Source organism: Pteropus alecto, unplaced genomic scaffold (assembly GCF_000325575.1).
Source record: "Pteropus alecto unplaced genomic scaffold, ASM32557v1 scaffold131, whole genome shotgun sequence".
In the NCBI taxonomy this organism is placed as follows: domain Eukaryota; kingdom Metazoa; phylum Chordata; class Mammalia; order Chiroptera; family Pteropodidae; genus Pteropus; species Pteropus alecto.
The window spans coordinates 8,673,857-8,686,990 of record NW_006434709.1 but is presented as its reverse complement, the minus strand read 5'-3'; the positions used below and the strand labels follow the sequence as shown (position 1 = coordinate 8,686,990).

At 31.1% G+C, this 13,134-nt stretch overlaps 1 protein-coding gene and 1 pseudogene across 1 annotated transcript in view; one reads left to right on the top strand and one right to left on the bottom strand.

Moving 5' to 3' along the window:
• The window catches only part of USP34 (ubiquitin specific peptidase 34), a 202,965-nt gene that overhangs the window by 88,783 nt on the left and 101,048 nt on the right, over nt 1–13,134 (bottom strand). Inside the window, exons 21-27 of the mRNA XM_015587514.2 lie at nt 9,299–9,381; nt 6,457–6,611; nt 5,261–5,374; nt 3,687–3,786; nt 3,393–3,552; nt 600–726; nt 357–504 (exon numbers count right to left, since the gene is read on the bottom strand). Coding sequence (XP_015443000.2) covers nt 357–504; nt 600–726; nt 3,393–3,552; nt 3,687–3,786; nt 5,261–5,374; nt 6,457–6,611; nt 9,299–9,381 — 887 coding nt within the window. The remainder of the gene's footprint in view (nt 1–356; nt 505–599; nt 727–3,392; nt 3,553–3,686; nt 3,787–5,260; nt 5,375–6,456; nt 6,612–9,298; nt 9,382–13,134) is intronic.
• On the top strand, nt 7,315–7,431 carry LOC112478091 (annotated as a pseudogene).

The window sequence follows — 13,134 nt, the reverse complement described above, 5'->3', positions numbered from 1 at the left end:
TTAAATTATGTGTGCATTATTTTCATAGGCCCCAGAATAAAACAAAAACAAAATATATGAAAATGGCAAAAGAACTTAGAGGGTAAAATTGGGTACTAAGTAGTATATGGAAACTTAAACTAATATTCCCAATTGCTTTTTAAATAATCTCCAAAAGTAAAATTTTTTGAGAAAAATAAGAGAAAATATTAGTAAATAACATCTAAAGCAACTCTTAACTCTTACCCATCATACCAAGGGTAGGGGAAGGTGGGTGGAAGCCAAGAACATGGCTGGTAGTCTTCAAAGAAGTAAAGGTTCACAGTTTATATATAATATAACCTAGAAAATATAAAAATTTGAATTGTTGTACTTACCAGGAAACTCTCCCTTTCGGCTGCTTTGACCAAACTCCTGAAGCTGAGCTTGTTGATTTATTTGTTCTTTCTGTAAATTTTCATACCAATGAGTTACTTCAGCCCTAAGATCTGCTACCTGGTCACTAGGATACATTTCAATAGTCATCTGAAATATGAGATGCAACCAATTTAAAAATACAAAAAGAACAGATATTTGAACTGGGAAATGTTATCAATTTGATAACTAAAACTATGTACTACCTTGTCAGGAAGTCCAGCTGGCTGGCATACAACCCTTAGTGGCAGAGACTGTTTGTCACTCAGTGCTTTCAAATGACTACTAATACCAGTGCCTTCAATCTGCCACTGTCTGAGATGATATGCAAACCTAAAACACAAAAACCACACACAGGAAGGATAATTCTAAACCATTTTAATGTTACTGAAGTTTTTAATATTTTATGAAATGAAAAAGCCCACAAAAGGTTCTAGCACATTCCAACATACTCTACAGAACTAATTTTAAGTTTATAGTCATTACACTGAATCAAACTTACAGGCATAAATAAATATAGCTAAAAATTCTTAAAAATAGTTATCAAAAAAAATTACTGAGGAAAAAAATCCCATTATGATCATTATTTCAAAGGAAGGGGTAAGAGATAATAGATGCAGTAGGAATTCAAAGAAACAATTCTAAACCAGTAAGAGAAATGGCAAGCTGTCATTCCTAATTCAGAAGAGGAAAAAAAAAGGTATTAGAAATATTTTTCAGAGAAATTTTTCTAGCAAACATGTTAATCAGCCTAACAATCTGAGAGCCAATTCCATGACTGCTAAAATTATAGTAAGAATTACAAAGACTATTATCTCAAAAGATGCAGGCATCTAGCATGACACTCACTAAATATTTGTCAGTTTTCTAAGCGATTTTTAGTTGTTGAAGACAGGATCCACGGTACCTGAATTCAGTTAAAAAAAAAAAATTATAAATGTCTTACTCTAATCAGCAATTCTGGAATGGAAGGAGGGCAAGTAAGGAAATAAAAGGACTTAATTTCCTAGAAGTGATCCAACGTCCAGCTTCTATTACTGAGCAAAAGAGTAATCACAATGTTTTGGGGCCCAATAATTCTTTGTTGGAGGAGGGCTGTCTCATGCACTATGTTTACCAGTATCTTGGTCTCTACCCACTATATCTCAATAGCACCCTGTTTTTCCTTAAGCTGTGATGATAAAAAATGTCTCCAAACATTACCTAATGTCCCCTGGGAAACATAATTACTTCTGGTTGAGAATCAGTGTTTAAGATTATAACCTTATCTCATTAAAAAAACCCCAATCTTTAAAAACGACATTTTAATTTACTCTCTTAATATAAGGAATATACACACATACAATAATGACTTCATTTTTTGTTCTATAAACATTAGGCAATTTTAAATTAGTAGTAGTACTAAGTACATTAAACATTTGAAATTATATACTACTGCGTAAGAATTTGCATGAAAATACCTAAATTATTAAACTTGCTCTTAAGTCTTTTAAATATTCAATTCTGTTTCCTAGTTTCTCTACTTGCCACCCACAAAATATTTATACAAACTACTTAACACTAACATTAACTGTTAGAGTACAACAAAAATTACAAAGATTTCTATCAAGAATAGGACAATTTTTTCATGAATTAGAAAAAACTGTACATCTGGGAAGGAATTTTTTACATGAAATTCATTAATTTTATAAAAGCATCATCGAATCCTAAAAAAATTTATTTTAAAATAATTTTAAAATAAATATTTATTTTTAAAACACTGGTAACGTGTAAGGACTAAGGATTTGAACCAAGAGGCCCTTTTTGGTTTGTTGTCTGTAGACCCTGCAGCATAGAGAAAATTTTGGAAGATTATAGTTATCATATCATTAATGGTTAACTATTTCTGATAGGAAGAGATATATTACAGCAATCTTTATTTTCTATAGTATTATCTTAGTGTAATATCTAAATGTTATGAGTATGTATTTTTTATTAATTTAAATAAGACATACAATATTTGCTTATTTATTTTTTAAAATGGTAAAAGTTACCTGGCAGTGTGAAGATTCTGTGAAAAAAAAAACTCTAGCGTTCCCTTACACATTCTTTAAAATACAGGGAATTATTTAAGTAGAATTTCCAAATTGCGATTATAATCAAAATAAAAAATTTTATGATGCCCAAATATTTTAAACCATGGAGCCATGTTATTTATAAGGAATGTGTAGAATATTTTTATTATTCAATATTTCCTGATATTTTAAATTGTCAATAAATATCAATTATGATTTTTCATTATCAAACTAAGCTCTGAAGTTGAAAATCATTAATTTTAACAATTTTTTTCAACACAGTTCTTTGTACTTTACTTTTACATTTACTCATGATTTTTAATTAACAGAATTTCTTAATTAAAACTATCTACTCACCTTTCATTTCAGTCGATATATTCATAAATGTTAATTTGCTTTATTTCTGTATTACACAGGGTATGTCTAAATTAATTATACAGATATTCATTAACACAGAACTTTTTGATCATGTTTCCATGGTAAATGGAAATTCAAAATTAAAATACTGTCTCCTAGTCCAGGAAGAAAAAAAAACAGCAAATGAAACAAACTCAACTTGGTTCAACTATGAGAGACTATTTGATGATGTTGGTGAGGATTTTAGTGAAACTTTTTTTGGTAGTGGTGTTCTGCTTTTCAATTGTAGTAATACTTTCTTAGAGATGGAAGTCTGTCTAGAAATTCTTATTCATGCATATCTTCTTAAGAGTCTAATATTTTTAAAGCTCTATAATATTTACTGAGAAGCTATATTGCCTATTATACAACTAAATGGTACATATTATGAATAAAACTTACTTCTAATACTAGCCCTTCATTTTTGGTAAGTTATGCTTTCTACCTGCCCCCCCAAAAAACTCTAGTTTAATTTTAAGAATACTTCTGAACATATCAGCAATAAAAAAGCTTGAAATTCATTATAATAATGTGGTATAAAAAAATTACCTTCTTCTAAATGCTTCCAGATGTGTCTTCAGCATAAGGAGTCCTCTTTCTATAACAGTAAGACTTGAGTGTGATTCCTGTTCAAGACTGCTAGAAGCTATCATAAGACTCTCCATACACTTACTAATAAATTCTTGTTCCTTCTCCAAACCCGTTTTACCTGAAAAATCAGATGTTTAGACATGTGTATCAACCTTATATTCTTGTTTTGCTATATTAAAAAAATGAACTATAGCTAAACAAAAAAATTTCACATAAAAAGTTACCTATTAGGCAGTATTTCAAATCACTCACCATTAATATAATAGGAGTTAATATACTGGATAGCTGCTCGACTGACATCACCAGATTGTGCTCTTAAAGCAATGCCCCAAAATTGGTCCATACCACAAAGCTAAGAAAGAAAAGTATAACAACATCTATAAATATTATGTCAAACAATGTAAATGATAAGACTAAAATAACAAATTTAAGTCATATAATATTCAAGAGTTTTAATATTCTATAAAGTATTTAAAAGGCAATTCCTATTATTAAGAGTTATCAAATAATAAAAAAATTTAAAGACTTGGAAATTTCCTCAAATACTGAGATATACAAGTATCGATTCAAAAAATACTTATTTATAAATGTGTAATGTTTAACAACTCAAAATTTGTGACTACATAGTGGGGAAAAGTTCCCAAAACATACTACAAAGAGAAAAAAACAAGGCACATACAATTATTAGCATAACAATGCTTCAATGCATTCATAGAACTTACTCTGATAAAGTCACTGCTTTCAGGTATTCAATGAAAATTTTAAAAAGTATGTTAACCCAAGTTGTTGATTATGTTAACTGTGAGATGACAAAGAGAATGTTTTCATTGAAAATTACAGAAAAAGTGGAGCGTGAAAGTTCTCAAAAGCTGTGCAAGGTGAAGCAAGATATCCCTCTGATAAGTGGCTGAACAATCTCAGTGTATCAACTACTTAAAAAGCAGTATTAGCTCAAAATTGGAGTATGACTACCTCTTAGGTAGATCAGATCTGGCTGGTTGACTGAAATTATCATAGTAACATCAAAATAAGAGGACCAAAAAAAATTTTTAAGGAACACTATTCAAATAAGGAAAGAAGGTTAGATACTATGAGAGCTATCTAGATACAATTTAAAGTATTCTTTACCACATAGTGTGTTACCTTATAACAAAACTTCAATTTCAGAAGAAAATTAATGAAAAATATGAGTGGACACTACGTAAATCAAAGTTATCAATAATAACCTGGAATGTACAATGAGGAAGACTTTTCAAATAACAGTCTGCATTCAATAAAACCTAGCAGCCACCTAACTAGGCAAATAGAACTCTAAACCACAGATAAGACTAGTAGTTTGTGAGTCTTCAGCTAATGAACTAATCGTATACCTCATGGTCAGGATGATTTAGGTCGATTCTATTTGAGAATAGAGGTTACCAACAGGAACTCTGGAGTTGTCCAAGAGCAACTAAAAGTCTAGCCACAACAAATGGCATAAAAGTCAGATTTTAGACCAATTAATCTTCTACTTGACAAAACTACGTGATAATATTATCTAGGAGCAGTTAGGGTAGCACTCAGATGGCCTCTTCTCTATTAATCAAGAAATGTAAGTTTTCATTAAGCAAAACCAGGGTTATCTTTGGTAATGAAAAACCACCAAATGTGCTTTATAAAACTTTTTAAAACCAAAAGACAAAGCTTTTTAAAACATAGGATTAAAAGTTTCATAGTTAGTAAATTCAATGCTTGATAAACTAAATAAGATAATTCAGTAATCTAATTTGAGGAATGAAACAAAAATTCCACAAGGTGACCCAATAAAATGAAGTCAAAATCCATACCTCAGAATTTGAACCACCATCATAGGCACTGGTAGCCAATCGAGCCAAGTTACATAGATGCTGAAACAGGTTTAAGCCAGTCATGCTAATCGTTTCAGGTTTTAGCTGGGGCATCTTAAAAAAAATTTTTTAAAGCTGCTTTAGTGTGGTAATTAACAGATTTTATTTTATAGAATTTAACTTAACAAATTTAAATTAACAATTTTACTGAAAATATTATAGAAGGAAATGTATCAGCTCAGATTTTCAGTGATAATTTAAAAAAATATATAATAATTGAAAATTTTATTCAGGTCATAATTAAAATGTATCTGACATGTTTCAATTTTTGAGATGTATAGAGACTCAAATCAGAGAAATGAATAAAAAATTTTTATTATTTATTACATACCTATACCATGCACATTTATAAGGTGGGTAGCTATATCTACGGTTTGTATGTAAGTAAGGGCCTAAAATTAAGATATCTGAAGGTCTATTTGTAGCTGTGTCTTGCATTAAGTGATTTAATTTACATGTACCAAAACTCATGTGATAGTTTGCAAGGAGCCCTTATACTCTCAAAAATAAGCATAAAAATTATTAAAAAGCTGACTGCCTCATCATTGATGTTTCAAAATTCAAATGGAAAATTATCACCTGAACCAACTGCTGCTTCTGATAAAGGAAACCAAAAATTGGTTAAAGAATATCTTAATATCATGACAACACTTCCTAAAAATATCTTCCCAAGAGTCTACAAAAAAATTTGAAGATTGGCTTCTATTTTCCATTAGACTGGCTGAAACCACAACCACTTAACTAAACAAGAGTCACAGAACACAGTTCTACACTACTGGGTGTGGGTACCACTCTTGAAAATTTTACTACATTATTAATGATTTAAAAAAATAAACATCAAAATTCCCCACATTTCTTATTTGTGTTTGCCTAAAGAGTTATTCTAATTATTGTTAGTGTAAGTACTTTAGCTAAGGAACAGAATAGTTTTCTTAATATAAACTAAATATTGATATGAGCACTGTGGAGTACAAATTAAAACAAATCTAAGTGGCAAAAACTATGTAAGCATTACCGAAAAACAGTATATTTGTCTATTTAAAACTGTCAAAAGAAGAAATAAACAGTTTATATTTGAGATAAAAAGGATATATGAAAAATCAGATAAACAACAAAACTGTAAGAAATAAAATTACCTTCTCCAGGAAAAGATGCTTATAGGTTTCCATTCCCATAGCATGTTGATCTTTACTTCGAACTTGATTTAAAAACCAATGGAGTGCATCATCATAACACTCAGAATCTTCTACTAAACAATGCCATAAAATGTCGACTTGCTCTAAACTTAACCCTAGATAAAAATTACAATCTTTGAATCATGATACATACGTTTTGGTCCTAATTCAATGTACTAGAAGCATCAATATACCCAGAAATAAAAAGGAGATATTTTATAGCATTTTATAAAAATTATTTTGTAAGAGATTTCACATAATTTATGCTTTTAAAATGTAGTTAAATATAATCCATATATAAATCATTTAAAAATATACCAACAGAATCCTAGAAGAATCATTTGGTCTGGAAAATCATTCTCCCTGAAATATGAACATATCACTGTATTACAGTAAACATGATTAAGTGAAGGTAATCCTAAAAGATGAGCAGTTGGTTCTAAGGTTTAAGGGTTAAGAATAGAGTAGATACCACATTCAAAGCTCATTCTATGCACACAATAGATAAACAATATATGCTAGTAAGCATTATTTTTGTAAACTGTGAAAAAAAGATCCTAGTGATGAATAAAGCAAAAGAAAACTGACTGCTAAAACTGATCAGAGGATACAATTAGATAGGAAGCCAATGTAATAAATTAAATCTGTATGGTACTTTGAACCAAATATTACATGATTCCAAAATGTGGCAGAAGGAACTGAGAACTTTTCAAAGAGAAGAGAAGGTATTACAGGCAATTAAAAGTCTGAATATGTAAAAATGGACAATCTAAAAGGCTAGAATAAAAGCATCACAGGGATTTCTAAAGTATATCATAAGGCTATGGCATGCCACCCTGAACGTGCCCAATCTTGTCTGATCTGGAAGCTAAGCAGGGTCGGGCCTGGTTAGTACTTGGATGGGAGACCACCTAGGAATACCAGCTGCTGTAGGCGTAAAAAATATAAACAAACAAACAAACAAATAAAGTATATCATAAGGGGTTCCAAAGCCTGTGACTGTTTCCCAGAATCAGAGGAGATATGCAGGTATGACAGAATCATAAGAAACCTCTCTCTTTTTTGGGAAAAGCAGATGAGATCCAGAATATGGAAAAACATTGGAGAAAATATTTACCTAGTAGCAATACCAGCAAAGAGTTTGAGTAGAAAAAAAAGTATCCTATCAGTTTTTCACATAAATAGGTAATTTTAGATTATTTATTCTAAAAAGAACTTGTGCCTTGGGGAGCCAACATTTAAAAAAAACAAACAAACCTGGAAACAATCTTTAATGTATAATTTGAACACATTAATTAAGAAGAAAAATAAGTGAAGAAAATAGGTATGAGTCCTAAAAAATACCATCTAGGTTAATCATAGGAAACTATATGATAAAACAAAAGTATATTCATAGATGACTGAATCACCAATCCACATTCGATAGGCAATGTATATGCCTTTGTTATTAAGTTTAAAAAATATAATTATTGGTATATTGAAAAATCAGTATTAACTTATTAAATATAACTTTGGAGTAATGATATTATATCTGATAGGAACTATGTCAGTAAGAGAAGCAAAATTATCATGTAGAGGAAGTGAAGTTTTCAACTTGATTTATCTGAACAGTGGCTATTGTAAGGCTATAATGCACAAAGAATCTATACTATGCTCACTGGGATGAAAGCAGCAAAATAAATAATTCGAATTTACTCAAATACTAAGAAGAATGATTAACATTTTCCAGTGAGAATCTATACTTAGCAAACATGAAACTTAGTGGTCATGTGAAATTATTTATGCTGATAATATTTATTTTGGTTTGACTTCTTCATGTATAAGATGGGGTTTTTATATTTTATATTATTTATTTCCTGTATGGTATCCAATATAACTGGTATGATAAATGACCTAATAACATAAGAAACTAGTTTCCTATCAAAAACAGGGATTTTCATTTTGAAATCTGTTGGTGTCATGTTAGTGGTATTTGTTACAAAGAGCCTGATTTAAAGAAAAAATTATAGACTTAAAATGGTTAAGATAAAAACATGGTGCATCTCCAGCATAAATATATGGACTTTAAAAAGTTGTAATACCTCTCAGGCTAGTCAAACACTCATCAATTTGACTAAATTAACTTAGCTAAAGAAAGAGAATGTCCTTACTAATGAGGTTTGTTGACATGGACACACAGAAAAAGAAGACTGTGGAGACTGAGACATAATACAATCACTCTAGCAAGAGAAAAGGAGCTCTGGCCAAAAGAATCAAACTTCCTCCTCTTTTGTGAGAACATCTAGCATGTGGGTTTGGACACAGTCTACATTATGAATATAATAGACCAATCTCCATTTTTTTAAGGTTAATTAATGGTTAATGAAATTGAGTTTGAGATTAATCTAAATAAAACTAGGGTCTCTAAATGTTTCTATCGCCTATGAAACCAAGCAATTTTGGATAAGCTTAGCCCCAATAATAATATACAGACAATGACTGTTTCCAAATGGGGTGATAGGAAGACTCTATAACCAAAGGTAATAAAAGAGATGCAATCACTCTAATGTGATATGTTCTCCTATTCCAAACATTTTGTTTCTAAAAATGAGTTGTTTATCCACCGAGAAACTGGCATTTTCAGAGACTGAAGAAAGAATGTGTCAGGGTCACACTCATATTGCCATACAGACTGAGAAAATATTCATTATTGACAATAATTTAATCACTGTAGAGCTAAAGGCATGAGTACATTTAACAGGACTATTCTTCGAGGATCAATACAGATCTAAAAACTGATTAAAACACTCATTAAAAAACTTACTGAAATGATCAGGTGATCCCAAAGTTGAAAATACACAAGTCAAGAACTGAAGTCGAACTTGAACTTCGGCACTATGACTGTACCTGCATTTAAAAAATCATCAAAGTAATTCATTGAAAGATCACATTGCTTAATTATTTTTAAAGATTTACTGGCTCGAATCTTAAATTATACCGAAGAAGTAAAATTCCATTTTCATAACTCATAATGATTAAATATTTTAATTATATAACTTTGATTACACAAAAAATGGTCATAAAGCCAAATGTTATGTTTGAGATTTATGTTATTTAACAAATTATAAAAACTTGTAAACTATTAGAAAACATACTTTCAAATTAGATGACAAGAAAATATCTAAGAACAGTGGAACAAAATGTCATTTTAAAATTATGCAATATGCACATAAATTACAAAAGAAAACTATATCTTTATCTAGAAATTGCATGTTTCATTATCACTGTCCCCCTCCAGTGATTTAACTATATTCCTTAAACAAGAAATACTAATAAAATATTTCTACAAATCTAGATCATAAAGAATTCAGCTGATACACAACTGGCATTTTTGAATGTCATTTTGAATCTAATTAAATTTCATGTGTACAAAATTCAATGGTTAAAGTAGGAATTGCTTTGAAAGCTTGTTAAATAGGTGATTTTACATGGTTCTCGGAGAATTCGTTTTGCAGCCATTTGCAAAGAAACAGCATTTTAAAAAGTAAGTGTTGGTCTACGGGAAGAAGTGTAGATGTGTCTGAAACAGTACAGACTAGGGCCAGACAGTGGCTAGCGAAAATGTCAGAAGAGTTTGGTACTGATCTAGATGGAAGTCACTGAAGGGTGTTGGAGGGTGAAGAGGCTAATGATCAGGTTTCCATTTTAAGATTCCTTTAAGCAACCCTGTGAACTGCATATTAAACTGTGTGATACCATAACATTCTAGTCTCATAAGCACCTGAGCACTCAATGAAAGTAAGTCAATCATGATTTCTTATCTCTATGTCACAAATCAAAAGGCTAGTTGGGGATGAAATGTCCAAACCTCTTTGCCAACAAAAGGCATCAGCAAGACTGAGCTCTGATCTATATCTCTGCTTTCAAAGACTCAAAGAGCCTCTTAATTTAATTTCCAATAATCTTCAAGTAAGCGCAAATTTTTGAAATCTTACTCAAACTAGCTGGTTTCAAAAATTACACTAAATTCACTCCTAAAGTTTAAAGTTACACTTTTCTAAAGATTGAGTTTGCTGGCTATATCTTTATTGCTTTTTACTGTCTCATATTAATGTTGGCAAAAAAAAAAAAAAACTTTTGCTTCATTTCTGCTGCAATGCCCTTTGTGAAAATGAAAGTACATTATTTGGCAAAGTGGTTGGGGGTAGAGGAGCAACAAATATAGTAAATATAGTAACTCACAGACTAGAATGCTATCCTGATAAAAATTCAAAAACAGCTATTAATAGCTTCTTGTCCTTTTACTAAAAGAACAGATTTTGTAGCATAGGCCTTGGGGTACAGGTTCAAGTGCAAGTTCTATCTATCAGTTGTGTGACTTCAAGTAAGTTACTTATTTCTCTCATCCTGAGTCTGAGGGACATTGGTCACAGACATCAAAGGGGAAAAAGTCTTATCCTTTACAAAGTGCCTTTATTTCCTGAATATTTTCTTCCCCTATACTTGCATCTCACATTAAGGTACTGATAACCCTAGGAAGTTGGATCCAGTCCCTTCATCATCCTTTCTTCAGCTTCCACAGTAGAACCATTGGCTCCACACTTGAAAGGCTCCATTAAGGTCCCACTGGCTGCTGAAATGATCAGCCAGAAAATTTTTTGAGATGCAAAACAAAGATGATATCAATACTGACAAGTGCTTATGGGTTTGTCCATGGCTTGACATTATAGGAAATATGGGACAAAAATAATCTCCCCACAGGCATAAAACTTCAGTGACAAACTAATGCCTTAAAAAATTCATTCTCTTTGTATCCTCAATACTGACACAGATAGGATTTTCTCTAGAGGCCACTGGATCCAAGAAATATGTTCATTTAGAAAATAATGTATTATCTTTCATGCCACAGAATCTTTTTGTCCTGGGTGAAAATCTTAGAACTTTCCTACTATAATGCCCACTGAAGAAATGGAAAGTAATTTGACACAAACTCATGAAGTCAGTATGCTTTACCAGAAAGTAGCAAATGTGCAACTCTGTTTTACAGCCTGAGGAACATAGGAGTTATACTAAAACAGTCCAGATCTCTCTCTGTTCTAAGGTTTATTTTATAGATAATTTACTGTCAGATGCAACTTAATAAAGTATTTAATTCTTATAAAAATTCATAAGGTAAACAATTGGAATTTATGAAGTGAGGTAAACAACTGAAATAAGATCAAAACAATAGATTCATAATCTAAATCCAGGTCTGTATGATTCTTAAGCTCATGTGCTTTCCAAAAATATCATACTGCTTTTCTAATAAGAATTAACAATCGCAGGGCATACTGAGGCAAGATGACTGATCTAGAGGTTAAAAGGACTGCAACAGTGTGGGAATGTCAACTGCTGAAAAGACATGGGACAGTGGTGGTTGCCAGGGGCTGGAGAGAAGTGACAATGGGGAGTAACTATTTACAGGTATAGAGTTTCAGTTTTACAAAATAAAAAGAGTTATGGGGTTAGATGGTGGTGGTGGTTACACAACAATATGAATGTATTTAATACCAATGGAACTGTACCCTTAAAAATGGTCAAGATGGTAAATTTTAGTTCGTACATTTTACTACAAATGATAAAAAAATCCAAGCCTGGAAAAAAAATAAGACATGAGAAATATTTTAGCATTAAGAGAACTAGAGATTGACAACAGTACAATGGTGCACACAAGAATATGAATTACAGAAAACAAGATTGTTCTGTTTATAAAATGTATATTTATAAAATATGTTTATAAGAAACTCTGGCTCTACTATTTATAAAATGTGTGACCTTTGGGAAGTTATGTATCTCATAGTGTAAGTGTTCTCATTTTTAAAATGAGACTGCCCACCTCAATTGAGTTGTTGTGTATCTTAAGTTAAAACTTAATACTTAAATGGTATCTGGCACATAGTATCAATGAACACTGGCTATTTTTATCATCATGATGATTATCATTATTCATGTCTGGAAACAGAAGAATACAAAAGGAGTCCAAGTCTCCAAGTTTTAGTTGACTGACAGGATGGTGGTACTCTAAAGGACATAGTAAAATCTGGAGAAAAAATTGATTTGTGAGAAAAATATTAGTGAATTCGTTTTTGTAGGTAAGTCTATGACTTTTCTGAACACTTCTCCAGTCTACCTATTTTCTATTCGTGTGGAAGTTTTCCATGGATATATTCTCAATAAAAACTGCACTACTTCTCTTACTCACTGACATGCTGATACTGATGCTACGCTGGTTTCCCCGACTTGGCCATCAGTCCCCACCAATTGACTCACAAGCAGAAACCTTCTGAATTTTACATGTTTACTTCTGAGCAGGCATCTCCCTATAAGAAGGCTTTACACACAGCTATACCACTAACCAATTTCTACCAATTCTTATCCAAAGTCACTTCAATATATCAAGAGAAGGTTTTCAATGATGAAATATTAACCAGTTATACCATCATGGTTTTTAAACTTTCCACACATGTCCTAAATTTTTTAATAATATCCAGTTACAATAATAAAAAAAAATGTTTTAAATTAACTATGTTAAATATATTTCTTTGGAAGTAGATATTTTAAAAATTTTTGAATCAATGCCCTAATATATTAAGACAAGAATATTGATGATTTCTGGAAAAA